The following is a 14,495-nucleotide window of genomic DNA, read 5'->3' on the forward strand; positions in this document are numbered from 1 at the left end:
CCCTCCTCCAGAGAATCTTCCAGACCCAGGGATTGAACCTAGGTCTTCTGCATTGCAGGCAGATTTTTGCTGTCTGAACCACCAGGAAAGCCAAAGAATACTGGAATGGGTAGCCTACTCCTTCTCCAGGGGATCCTCCTGACCCAGGAATTGAACTGGGTCAATTTGATTCCTGCATAGCAGGTGGATTCTTTACCAGCTGAGCTACCAGGGAAGCCCCTACATAGGCACATTCATCTGCAAATACAGTTTTACTTCTTCCCTCCCAATCTGTAAACCCTATTTACTTTTCTTGTCTTATTGCATTAGCTACAACTTCCCGTGTGATGTGAAACAGAAGTAAAAGAGAGGGCACTCTAGCCTTGTAACCATTCTTAGGAGGAAAAATTTCAGTATCTTAACATTTAGTGTGTTCGGAGAAGACAATGGCACCCCACTCCAGTACTCTTGCCTGGAAAATCCCATGGATGGAGGAGCCTGGAAGACTGCAGTCCATGATGTTGCTGAGCATTGGACACGACTGAGTGACTTCCCATTCACGTTTCACTTTCATGCATTGGAGAAGGAAATGGCAACCCACTCCAGTGTTCTTGCCTGGAGAATCTCAGGGACACAGGAGCCTGGTGGGCTGCCGTTTATGGGGTCGCACAGAGTCGGACATGACTGAAGCGACTTAGCAGCAGCAGCAGCAGTATGGTGTTAGCTCTAGGAATTCTTTTGTAGATGTTCTTCTTAAGTCAAAGAAATTCTCTATCCCTGGTTTGCTGAGAGTATTTTGTCAAATAACTTTCCTGCATAAATTAATATCATCATATGATTTTTTCTTTAGTTTATTGATGCAGTAGATTAAATTTTTAGATTTGAATATTGAACTCATTTGCATAACTAGAATAAACATCACTTGGTCATGGTGTATAGCTCTTTTTGTTCACGTTGGATTCTATTGGCTAATTTTGTTGTGAATTTTTAAATTGATTCTCAAGAGGCATATTGGCCTGCACTTTTTTTTTTCTTGTAATATCATTATCTTGTTTGGGTATGAGACAGTTGCTGGCTTCATAGAATGAGTTAGGAACTCTTTCTTCTGCTGCTACTTTCTGAGAGATTCGTTTTTTTTCTCCTATAAGGATGTGATAGAATTCCCTAGGGAAATCACCTAGGCCTTGTGGTTTGTTTTCTGGAAGGTTATAAATTATTGACTCAATTTCTTTAATAGATGTATGTTTTCAGATTATTTCCACTGTGAGATTGCTAGTAGTTAATGTCTTTCCAAGATTTGACTTATTTTATCTAAATTATCAAAATTTTTGTCAAAGAATTATTCACAGCATTTCTTTAAATGTCAATGGAATTAGTTGTGACAACCCTTGTTTCATTATTTACATTACTAATTTGTGTTTTTTAGAACACTCTCTCGCTCCAGATACAAACTCAAAACTGTTTAAAGACTGAAATACAAGACATGACATCATAAAACTCCTAGAAGAGAACATAGGTAAAACATTCTCAGACATAAATCACAGCAACATTTTCTTAGATCAGTCTTCCAAGGCAAAAGAAATAAAAGCAAAAATAAATAAGACCAGGACTTCCTAGTGGTCCAGTAGTTAAGACTCTGTCTTCCCAATGCAGAGGTCCCAGCTTTGATCTGTGGTCAGGGAACTAGATCCCACATGCTGCAACTAAGATCCTGTGTGCTACAGCTAAGACCCAGCACAGCCAAATAAAAATTTTTAAATAGTTTATTAAATAAAATTAAAATAAAATAAATAAAATGAAAATGATAATATAAAAAGTAATTAAATTTTAAAATTAAAAATTAAAAATAAAGTAACAAATAAAAGTAAAAATTTTAAAATAAATAAACTTTTAAATTAATTGACTAAATAAAAAATAAATGAGACCTGGACTTTGCTGGTGGACCAGTGGTTAAGAATTCACCTGCCAGTGCAGGGGACATGGATTTGATCCCTGGTCTGGGAAGATCCCATCTGCTGCAGATCAAGTAAGCTCATGCACCACAACTACTGAGCCCGTGTTCTAGAGTCCATTTTCCACAAAAGAGAATCCACCACAATGAAAAACCTATACACCCCAAATGGGAAGTAGTCCCCATTCGCCACCACTAGAGAAAGCCTGAGTACAGCAACAAAGAGGCAGCATAGCCAGAAATAAATAAATATTAAAAAAAAATAAATAAATGAGACCTAATCAAATTTAAAAGCTTCCACACAGCAAAGGAAACCATAAAAATTTTTAAAGAAAATGAAAAGGCTACCTGCAGAAGGAGAGAAACTATCTTCAAATAATGCAACCAACAGGGCGCTATCATGGAAAATATACAAGTAGCTCGTATTACTCAGTATTAAAGAAACAACCCAGCCAATAAGTAGGCAGAAAAGCTAAAGAGACATTTCTCCAAAGGAGACTTACAGGTGGCCAAAAGGCACATGAAAAATGCTCAGTGTGGCTAATTATTAGAGAGACATAAATCAAAACTACAGTGAAATATCCCCTCACACCTGTCAAAATGGCCATTTTCAAAAAGTCAGCAAATAATAAATGCTGGAGAAAGTACAGAGAAAAGAGAACCCTCCTACACTGTTGGTGGGAATGTAAACTGGTGCAGCTTCTATGGGAAACATTATGGTGGTTCCTTAGAAAACTAAAAATAGGGTTACTGTATGATTTCAAATCCTAAAAGATAATGCTGTACTGCACTCAATATGAAAGAAAAAACTCAGCAGTGGCCACAGGACTGGAAAAGGTCAGTTTTCATTCCAATCCCAAAAAAGGCCAATGTCAAAGAATGTTCAAACTACTGCACTCATTTCACATGCTACCAAGGTTATGCTCAAAATCCTTCAAGCTAAGCTTCAACAGTATGTGAACCGAAAACTTCCAGATGTTCAAGCTGGATTTAAAAAAGGGAGAGGAACCAGAAATCACATTGCCAACGTCCATTGGCTCATAGAAAAAAACAAGCAAATTCAAGAAAGTCATCTACTTCTGCTTCATTTACTATGCTAAAGTCTGACTCTGTGGATCACAACAAACTGAAAAATTCTTAAAAGGATGGGGTTACCAGAACAACTTACCTGTCTCCTGAGTAACCTGAATGCAAGTCAAGAAGCAATAGTTAGAACTAGACATGGAACAACAAACTGATTAAAAATTGGGAAAGGAGTATGTCAAAGCTATATTTGTCACTCTGCTTATTTAAGTTTTATGCAGAACACATCATGCAAAAGCCCAGACTGGATGAAGATCAAGCTGGAACTAAGATTGCCAGGAGAAATGTCAATAACCACAGATATGCGGATGATACCACCAAAGGCAGAAAGTGAAGAGGAACTCAAGAGCCTCTTGATGAGGGTAAAAGATGAGAATGAAAAAGCTGACTTAAAACTCAACATGCAGAAAACTAGAATCATGGCATCTGGTCCCATCACCTCATGGCAAATGTTGTTCAGTCCTGCAGGCATGTCCAACTCTTTGTGACCCCATGGACTGCAGCATACCAGGCTTCCCTGACCTTCACCATCTCCAAAAGCTTACTCAAACTCATGTCCATTGAGTCAGTGATGCTATCCAACTATCCCATCATTTGTCATCCCCTTCCACTCCTGCCTTCAATCTTTCCCAGCATCAGGGTCTTTTCTAATGAGTCATCTCTTCGCCTCAGGCAGCCAACCTATTGGAGCTTCAGTTTCAACATCAGTTCTTCCAATGAATATACAGGATTGGTTTTCTTTAGGATTGACTGGTTTGATTTCCTTGCAGTACAAGGGACTCTCAAGAGTCTCCTCCAACAGCACAGGTCAAAAGCATCAATTTTTTGGCACTCAGTCTTCTTTATGGTCCAACTGTCACATCCATACATGATTACTGGAAAAACCATAGCTTTGACTGTACAGACCTTTGTCAGCAAAGTAATATCTCAGCTTTTTAATACACTGTCTGTGTTTGTCACTGGTAAAGAATCTGCCTGCAATGCAGGAGACCCAGGTTCAATCCCTAGGTCAGGAAGATCCCCTGGAGAAGGGCATGACAACTCACTCCAGTATTCTTGCCCGGAGAATTCCATGGACAGAGAAGGCTGGTGGGCTACAGTCCATGGAGTTCGAAAGAGTTGGACATGACTGAGTGATTATCACATTAGGTTTGTCAAAGCTTTCCTTCCAAGGAGCAAGCATCTTTTAATTTCATGGCTGCAGTCACCATCTGCAGTGATTTTGGAGCCCAAGAAAATAAAGTCTGTCACTGTTCCATTGTTTCCCCATCTATTTGCAATGAAGTGATGGGACTGGATGCCATGATCTTAGTTTTTTGAATGCTGAATTTTAAGCCAGCTTTTTCATTCTCCTCTTTCACCTTTTTCAAGAGGCTCTTTAGTTCCTCTTTGCTTTCTGGCATAAGGGTGGTGTCATCTGCATATCTGAAGTTATTGATATTTCTCCTGGCAGTCTTGATTCCAGCTTGTGCTTTATCCAGCCCATTATTTCACCTGATAGATGGGGGAAAGGTGGAAACAGTAGCAAATAGATGGGAAAATAGTGGAAAGTGGAAACAGTGACAGACTGTCTTCTTGGGCTCCAAAATCTCTGCGGATGGTGACTGCAGCCATGAAATTAAAGGATGCTTACTCCTTGGAAGAAAAGATGTGAAAAACCTAGATACCATATTAAAAAGCAGAGACATCGCTTCGCTGACAAATGTCTGTATAGCCAAAGTTATGGTTTTTCCAGTAATCATCGGAAGTATGGATGTGAGAGTTGGACTATAAAGAAAGCTGAGTGCCACAGAATTGATGCTTTTGAACTGTGGTGTTGGAGAAGACTCTTGAGAGTCCCTTGGACTGCAAGGAGAACCAACCAGTCAATCCTAAAGGAAATCAGTCCTGCATATTCATTGGAAGGACTGATGCTGAAGCTGAAACTCCATTACTTCGGCTACTTGATTTTAAGAGCCAACTCATTGGAAAAGACGCTGATGCTGGGAAAGTCTGAAGGCAGGAGAAGGGGGTGACAGAGGATAAGATGGTTGGATGGCATCATTGATTCAATGGACATGAATTTGAGGAAACTCCAGGAGATGGTGAATAACAGGAGCCTGGCGTGCTGCAGTCCACGGGGTTGCAAAGAGCTAGACATGACTAGAGAATATTATACCCATTGAAACCAACAGGCAGAGTAAGGCAAATACTCTTATGATCTTACTTACATGTGATATAAGTAATTAGAAGTTTTGGATTAGCAGATACAACCACTGTGCATAAAATAGATTAGCAACAAGCACCTACTTTATAGTCAGTATTTTAGAAATTATAGTCAGTATTTTGTAATAAACTATAATGGAAAGGCATCTGAAAAAATAACTGGGTCACTATGATGTATACCTGAAATTACCACAATACTATACTTCAATTAAATATATATACCTTTGTGTGTCTGTCTGTCTGTGTCTCTTAGGGTCAGCAGGCCAGCACCACGTTGGGGTGACCACCCTTACCTGTCCTCCCCACTCATCTATACAGTTTCACTCACTTTACTCAGCAGATAGTTTTCAATGGCTCCTAACAAGAGAATCCTCTCATTTTCAATGTTATCTCTTAGTGGTTGTCTGAGATGTTAATATTAGGAGAAGCTGAATGGAGGCTGTATTGGAATTCTCTATATTATCTTCTCAACTTTTTTTTAAATCTAAAGTTAATGCAAACTTAGGCCATGAAATAGGTGACCGTTATGTCAGCTGTCTCCTGTAAACTCCTGAGACTTTTGTAAGGGGAAAATGGAATATATTTAATTCAGTTTGCATCAGTTTAACCTAAAGGAGCAAAAGAAAGCTGTTAATAATTTCTCACTTTCAAGCTTAAGTAAACAAGATAGTAATGGTTCCATTATTTTAGGTCATGAGAAGGAAAATTGCTAAAAATTATATGTTTAGATCAGAGACTCTTGAGAGAAAAGTAATGGAATGGTGGTCTATGAATAGCCAGATTTTAAAATGAGTGAGGATGTGGGAACATTTTTGTATATAAATAATGGTGTCTTTCAATGAGTCTGCATGGCTGAGAAAATATTACTTATAGATGCAGAAATCTGCATATGCTGTTAGGACCTCGAGGAAAATCCAATAATAAGACATCTGGGATGCCAGAAATAGAAGACAATGATTTGATACTTTGCTAAAGGAAGCAGGGGTAGGTGAATTAAACACCATGCAGGTGAAGAGCTTAACTGTGATTCAGAGGCAGTAAACAGAGTGAACAGCGATCATCATGCATTCATCACCCAGTCTCAGCAGCTCCTGAATTGGTTCAATCTATACCCCTGCCCGCGTGCCCCCTCCCACACTGTTTTGAAGCAAGTCTTCAACAGGTATAATGTCTTTTATGTAGATTTTAGTATGTATCTCTAAAAGATCCCCTTTAAAAAATAACCACCAGTAGTTTCATCCCCAACAATAATAATAATCTCTAATCTCATCAAATACCCAGTTTATTTTCAAAACTCCAATTAGTTCATATATGTAATAAATGATTTTATTTTCTTAGTTTGTTTGGAGCAAGATATAAAGAAATTCAAACCATTATAATTAGACAGTGTCTTTTAAGTGTTTATAATAGACTTTGCCCCCTGAAATTTATGTATTTAAAAATGTAGATCATTTGCCTTAGTTCTGAGTGTTATCACAAAATACCATACTGGATGGTGCACACGTCTGGAGTCTGGGAGGTCCATGTCAAGATGCAGCATAAATCAATGATTTACTAGTTGTGTGCCATCTGTCAACCCTTTGAAACTCTTCTGAGCATCGTGTATGTGTAATATGAAGCGGCCTTGACGGCACCTACTGGAGATGGGCACTGTTGCCACTGTCAGGATGCTGGCCGCCCTGCTCATACCCACTCAGCTGTGTTACCGTGATCTTCAGGGGAAGCCTCTGTCAGTATCTCCCAGGGCTGTTGATTTTTCCCCCATCAGGAATATAGGAAGTCCAATAGTATAGAAGCAGTACAATACACATATTATATAACATGTCCACGTATTAAACTAGCATGTACAATATAGGTACATGTTAGTTTAGGGGCAGAGGGCTGATATTTCATTTGTTTAGAGTCTAGAAAAAAGGTATAGACCCACAGCTTCCCTTATGTCCCAACTTGATTACAGGTTCATTTCTGAAATAGGTCAGACGCATAGTGATTAATATTGAAAATGGATGGACATGGGATAGTTACCTGGATAGTTACCAGATAGTATATGGAGGACTCTTATCCGCTGCTAACATCTGTGTCCAAAAACTCTAACATGAAACCTTAAGAGAACTCCTGAGGAGTTGAGTCCTCTTGGTAATAGTAACTGCCTGAATGACATCAGCCTTTGGATGAAGAAAGAATACCCCATATTGGAAAGTAATTATAGCTTTTACACTTGTATGTGTGTGTGCTTTCACAGCTTTTTGGAGACTACAGCCTATTTCTTCATGAGACCAAAACTTGGAGAGAAGGAAGTGTCCCCAAACGTTTTCTTCGGTATCTGGCATGAATTCAGCTCTGACTTTAAAGACTTTTGGAAGAAAGAGAACAAACTTATCCTACAAGAAAGGTAGGTGTTTTTCATTTACACAGTGGCATTTTAAAACTGGTGTTTTCTCAGGGGTAACCTGTTAGGGGTTGCCAACTTTCACAGCCTGAATGAAAAACCAGGTCCTCACCCTGGGGTTTCCAGTCTAAGAGGGTGCTGAGGTTGGGAAGTATTTGGAGTTCAAGTAAGAAGAGTCAGCACAGTGGCTGTGATGCTGCAAAGGGCAGCTGGGGTGATGGTTTGCCAGGACCACTGTCTGGTAGACCAGGTTATGTGGTGAGGAAGCCACACAGAAGCAGACAGGCAAGAAGAGGAGTGAAAGAACCCTGCTGGGATGACAGACCCACTCATTTCCAAAAGACCTTAATAAGGTAAGATGAATCAGTTTGGTTTAACTTTTACTCAATTCATGGGATATTGTTGCACATTTCACCATTCATATCAAAATTTCTCCCAGGTGTCACCAAGAAAAAGATGATCAATATTTTTAAGAGATATTTTCAAGATTTATCAGATCATATCACATTTCCTTAAGTATATCTTCAGAAATGAAGGGAAATTTCCCGTCTAAAGTACATGGAATAGAGTCCTGTCCCTTGATTATGAAGCTTACACAAGTGCATTGTTACCAGCTTGGGAAGCATGTCCCCAAATTGTGGGGTCTGAAGGGAGAATAAAAGGGAAACAAACCCTAATCCTGAGCCTATTAGTGCACTTCCCACATCCTGACCCTAACAAGGACTTTGCTTTAGAAAACGTACCTCTTAAGGGAATTTATTCATCTTAGCACAAAGTTCCACAATTTTTTTTTCATATCGTCTTCATTTTGGTCTTACTTATATACAAAACCATGCTGGCTCACCTAGTTTTCACTTGTAAGTAGATTTCAATCGGTCTTTAAATCAGGTGAGATTAATTGCTGACACTTGCTGAGCAAGTGGACTGTTCTCGCTAATAGAATTACCTACCTAGAGCCCGCGACTCCATCAGATCAGGAAGTCTGCCTCGGTGACAAGTGGATGGGAAAGAGAGCAGTCTGAATGGAAGGGAAACACTGTAAACATCTACTTGGAGACAGTGAACCTGTTCTACCTCAAGATGCCTCACCCAGGTTAATGTGAAGGACATGTGCCAGGAGTCCAGGCTGGTGAGGCAGGAGAGAACTGAGTGAGCACGGGCCTATCTGGACCACTGTTCAGACGTGGATGTTTCCAGCTTTTCACTGAGCAAGGCTTGCTCAGTTTGGAAAATGGCGAGGAGGAAACTGTTTTTAACTTTGGCATGTCACAGACAGCCTCCCTTCCTGGTGCTCCCTGCTTCCACTCATGCCTCCTTTCAGCTCTGACCTAAGCCTGGGAAGGGCCTGGGGCTCAGTCACACTGGGAAACAATATAGAAAGATCAGTGTTTCACTTTGCATGGGAGCTGGGATGATACTGATCTCAGAGGGAGAGATCCTAGTTCCCTGCCCAGGAATTAAACCTGGGGAACCTGGATGAAAACCAAGAGTCCTAGCCACTAGACAACCAGGGACTAGAGGTGAGAAGCAAAAGTGGCCCGGGCTCTTGCCCCTGTTTGTAAGCAAGACTGTTTCAAGGAGGCAAAAACTGTAAAAACAGGTCCAACATTTATGATTAGATACAAAGCACAACATATGGGAGAGCGCACAGGAAAACAGTTTGTTCATCCAGCTCAGAAGGAGGGCAGAGATATACACCTGGAGAGGAGTGCAGAGTGAGTGAGGAGGAACACAGCCTGGACGTGTTTAAATCACTTATATAGGACAGCCCTTCTAGGTCTTTGCTTACCTTTGGGCAATTATTTTGTTTCTTTCTTCACACCTAACTGGTCCACACACCTTCCCAAGGATGTGTGTGCAACTTTCTTCTCAGATGCATCCCTCCATAGAGGCCTATGGGTGCATGTCCACACTTATTATGGGGTGGGGTCCCTTCCCTGTTCAACCCCAAAGAAGACTTCGTGAACATGTGCAGACAGGGAAGTCTTCCTTGACCTCAGGAGTGGGCACCTTTCCTCTTTGCTTTAGCAGAACTCAGCTTTTACCACTAGCTTTGTCCTTGGAGTATCTGGGTGAGAACAAAGCTTGAATTTTACTCCACTTGACAAATACCAGGTGTCTGGCCCAGAGGCCTGCCGTCTCCTACCTCAATACTGACAGAGTGGAAATGGCGAGAGGTAGGCACGGACAGAGCAGGAGTGGAGAGGGCCTGAGGGCACACAAGTGAGCAAGGGGTTCTCAGCTAAGGTCCTGGCATGAGATCGCAGGGGTCTCTCATCCAAGCTCTCCTCACCACGTGGCCTGTCCAGAAGTGCTGAGCGGCTCCCATGGAGATGACGTTGGCCTGGAGCAAGTCATTCACTGTCAGAAATGGCGAAGGCCTTGTCCCTGAAATAGAGCTGGATCTCCAGGAAACACTGCTGAAACAGTCCACCGTTTATGAGATCTTAGGCATTGGACATGCTCGCTGAGTATCTCATACAATCAACCCGATCCTTTTTTTATACTTCCTCCTGTGCTTAAAAAAATCCAGTGGGCTTTTCGGCTCGCTGGAGGTGACTTCATTTCATCTCGTAGTGGTGTTAACGGGCAGGTGATGGGTGCTGTCCCCTGCACACTGCTCGCTTGCTCTTAACAGAGGACTGAGGAGGAGCACATGGCAGGTGAGAGAGCTCCTTAGCCCTCCAGAGGAAAGGGTGGAAGGTGTCTGTGGATGCCTCACTGCAGAAATCCTAACTGCAGCCTGGGGTTGGGTGGGGGCGTTGGTCACGTGTGTCTGTACCTGCCACCTTCCACCTGTCTTTTCAGTGTCCTCTCCTCCTCCTGTGCTCCCTCTTCTCTCTTTCTCTCTCTCATCTGGACTCTCACCTTCTCTCGCCTTTCAGCTCCCTCCCTCCAATCACTCTGTGCTTTAGCACAATTTCCAAGCCAGGCTGTTTCTTTAAGGGTGGACCCCTGGCCATCAGTCCAGCGGGCTCACATTCTCCCAACCCAGGAGGACGCATTCTCGAGCTTCTAGTAAAATCCCAGAGAGGAATTCCAGAGGAGTCATGTTCATCTGTGGATCAGCCACAGTAGCCAGAGGTTGGTTCTGTGGGGACTGTGATTGGTTCAGCAGTCCTGCAGCCAGAGAGGAGGATTGCTGTGAGTGACAACCCCCTTCTTGGCACTGTCACTGGAGTTAGGGAGGAGCAAGTAAATGATACTCTACTAGCCCTAATATATTAAGCCTTTAAAAATAACCTGTGTAATTACCAGAATGTCTTAGCATGTCTTGAACTCAAAAGATGCTTTAATGGCATGGTTGAAATTTTCGTTTCTGATCAAGTTTTCCTTGCTCTAATTTGTTATGTTTACATTGAATACTATTTTAAGGTTGTAAATACTCTATAAAAATCATTACTAATTGTTGTTTGAGTATGGAGTGGTAATAATGTATTTGGGGCTTTTTCTGATGACTTATATGATTTAATATATTTCTTGAAATGGTGAGTTTCTAGTCTGTGGGGAAAAGGTCTGCTGTCTTTCTAATCAATGGGGTATGGAAAACACAAGCATTTCCAGACCAGAGTTTTTATTGGCTTCCCAGGTAAGTGCTAGTGGTAAAGACTCCACCTCCAAGGCAGATGTAAGAGACTCAGGTTTGATCCCTGGGTTGGCTAGGTTCCATGGAAAAAGGCATGAAAACCCACTTCAGTATTCTTGCCTGGAGAATCCCTTGGACAGGAGCCTGGTGGGCTATAGTCCATGGGGTCTTAGAGAGTCGGACATGACTAAAGCGACTTAGCATGCACACACACTTGCTGGCTTGAGCCTTAGACAGGCATGGCTTCAGATTTAGCAAAGTGGAGACAGTAATAGCTGTCCTGCAGAGAGACTATAACTGAACAAGATGCTATATTAGAGTATGTAGGGTAGTGTCTCCATGCTCAATATTCAGTGGCTGTTGCCCATCATTTAATATAAATGACCTCTTGATTATGATGACCCACAAAGTCACGTGACATTCTGACAAGGCATGTTAGGAACATATCTGTAAATGCAAGGCATTATTGTGATGCAGTTGCCTTCTTGTTTGGTAAAATGTCTTGATTCTGAGTCCAAGGATGAACTTTTGTTTGAAGATGCTGAAGTGACCTGTCCTTTCTTGGTTTTAAATCATGCTCTACTCCTCTTGATGCTTTAGACAGCTGAGTCATTGGTTTTGTCTTGAGTCAGAAAAAATTTTTTTCATGTATGTGGAACTAAGCTTGTACACTTATTAATTAGAGGTCCATCTCCAAAGAAATCTGGACTCATTATTGAACAACACAAAATATGAAAAATAATTTTTTTTAAATGTCAGCTCGACTCTACCCAGAGGATGGGGACAAGCTGACATGAATGCTGCCCAAGCACACTGTCCGTGTGTGAGGACCCAGGGGACCCATCTCATCTCCAAGGGCTATCAGCAGCACCGACCACTTGGGAGGCCCAGGGAGCTCGGGGGATAGGAGCTAGGGGACTTAGTACAGAGTGACGGAGGCCCTGGTGCTTTTCTTTCTTTCTTTCTTTTTTTTGTATTTAAAAAAGTTGTATTGGAGTATAGTTACTGTGCAATGTTGTGTTAGTTTCTGCTATACAGCCAAGTGAATCAGCTATACGTGTGTGTGTGTACATATATATATGTATATATATGTACAATATATCCCCTCTGTTGACACATGCTTTTCCACAGTGATGGAGGGACCATGGTCCTGGGGGAGACAGTTGTGCCCAAGACAGCTTCATCGCCGGCAAATGCTCTGTTATAGCTGGACTCGGTTTTTAGGCAGAGTCCAGTTGTGTGACGTGTGGTCATCGTCTCATTCCATGTTGCGTTTCCAGGCCCAGGAGACCCTCAGTCGTTTGATGGCGACCCTGTCTCTCTGGAGCTGACAGCCTAGCCCTGGTACAGTGTGACGGGCGGGGGGAAGCAACAAGGGGGGATCAGTTCCTCCAGAATTCTGTTGACGCAGATCTGATTAGGAGCGTACCAGGTGGTCCTGGGGGTGAGAGTGTCCTAGACGAGGAGACCAACCTCCAGGAGCCAGGCCTCAAGCCCCATCATGTAGTGAGGCCTGTCACCATTTCATTTGTAGTCAGCTTGAGACATTTTAATTAATCAGTGGTGGCATTAGTAAGGGTTGTGCTTAAAGTGCTGTCTAACTTAATTTGCTGTTTACTTTACTCTGAGGAACCAGGAGAAAGGGCAGCTACTCCTCCCACTGCGCAGGCGAGGGGCAGTCGGATCTGGTCTCAACCCCACTGGTCTGCGGTTGGAGGAAAAGTGTCTGTGTTCCCTGCCTTAGGATGTTGCACATTAAACTGAAGGTGCCTCATACACTGCTAGCATTCCTTTTTCCATCATATGTATGCATATGAGCTGTGTGTTCAGATTGAAATGGGGTGTCATCAGAGTAGAAGGAAGCAACCATTTTCAGAGCAATGAAAAATAAACTGGAGCTAAAGAGACAGACTTACTGTTCTGTAATCATGTGTTCCTTGGACACCTAAGTGGAGCTGCCTCCTGGACCTCCACTCCGCACTGTCACATGCAGCAGCACGTGAAGCTGGCCAACCACTTACCCCTTTAATTCAGGCATCAGTTTCTAGAGAAACGACCCATAACGAAACCTTCCTCCTAGTTCTGATCCCTGTAGCAGATGCCTTGGCTGGAAATGACAAGACAGAACAGTGGCCAGTGGAGCCTGGGAATGTGTAAGGGATATGACGTATGCTCATTAAAGGAGTAATTCATATGCATTAAGATATAATAGGCAATTAAATTCATGCATTTATTAATTCAGCAAATATTTACATCCTACTGTGTGCTCGGCAAATTTCCAGGCCATGTGTATCTTACCCGCTAGTGAGAGAGGCAGACAATAAAGAAGTGAACACACACATTTTTAAATTATAGGTTGAAATTAGCACTATGAGGAGAGTAAAGAGTGAGCCAATTTTGCAGAATGAAAAGCAGAAGAGTTTCATTTAGAAAATGTGGTCAGAGGAGGCCTTTCTGAAGAGGCAACATTTATGTTGACACCTGAAGAACTTGAGTCTGGTGAGGGGCAGGATGGTGAGCCTGGCTGGCAGAGGTGTGAAAGAACTTGAGGCTGGTGAGGGCAGGATGGTGAGCCTGGCTGGCAGAGGTGTGGGAAGGTCACAGAGCCTGACAGAAACGACTGACTGCTCTCCAGGTCATGAGATGAGTCTGAGGGAACAGGCAGGGGCCTGACCATTCAGGCCCTTGCAATTATGCAAACAGACTGACTTGTATCATGGGTACAGTAAAAGTTCTCGCAGGGCTTTTGAAAGGGAATGACCTGATGCGATTCATGCACAGAAGAGACAGTTGGGCCAAGTGGGTAGGAGACGGGGGACCATGGCATTGAGAAACGAGTTGGGAGAAACTGAGATGGCCCAGGTGAAAGGCGTGATGCTCTGGACCAGCAGAGGCAGCAAGAGGTGACAGGAAGTGGACCCTCTGCACACACATTATCTTGAGTTCCTGACTGGAGCGACTTTGGAGGTCAGAAAATCTAAGTCTCAGCTGCGTCATGGCAAGCTTATGTTACCCAGATTTTAGAGATCAGGAAAGCAAACCTCCCCTTTCTTTCTCCTAAAATGATTTACAAAAAGCCATGGCTAAGAAAAGATCTGAGACTGTGGCTATCAGAAAATTTATTTTCTAAAACTTAGTTCTCAAAAAATGATGTAAAACTCTAAGGCGAAGGTTAGATGGAAAAAAGTCACTGCACTTGCTTCTTTATCTTATCATGTTTCAAGAGATGTTTTTAAATTTTGAGAAAATCCTTTCTCAAAGCCTCATGTTCAAAAATGGAAAAAAATTCACCTTGAAAGGTT

General features: G+C 42.2%; 1 protein-coding gene across 1 annotated transcript in view; it reads left to right on the forward strand.

Moving 5' to 3' along the window:
• Positions 1-14,495, forward strand: part of FMN2 (formin 2) — a 359,973-nt gene that overhangs the window by 321,340 nt on the left and 24,138 nt on the right. Inside the window, exon 16 of the mRNA XM_052639523.1 lies at positions 7,461-7,610. Coding sequence (XP_052495483.1) covers positions 7,461-7,610 — 150 coding nt within the window. The remainder of the gene's footprint in view (positions 1-7,460; positions 7,611-14,495) is intronic.

This window comes from Budorcas taxicolor, chromosome 5 (genome assembly GCF_023091745.1).
Source record: "Budorcas taxicolor isolate Tak-1 chromosome 5, Takin1.1, whole genome shotgun sequence".
Classification (NCBI taxonomy): domain Eukaryota; kingdom Metazoa; phylum Chordata; class Mammalia; order Artiodactyla; family Bovidae; genus Budorcas; species Budorcas taxicolor.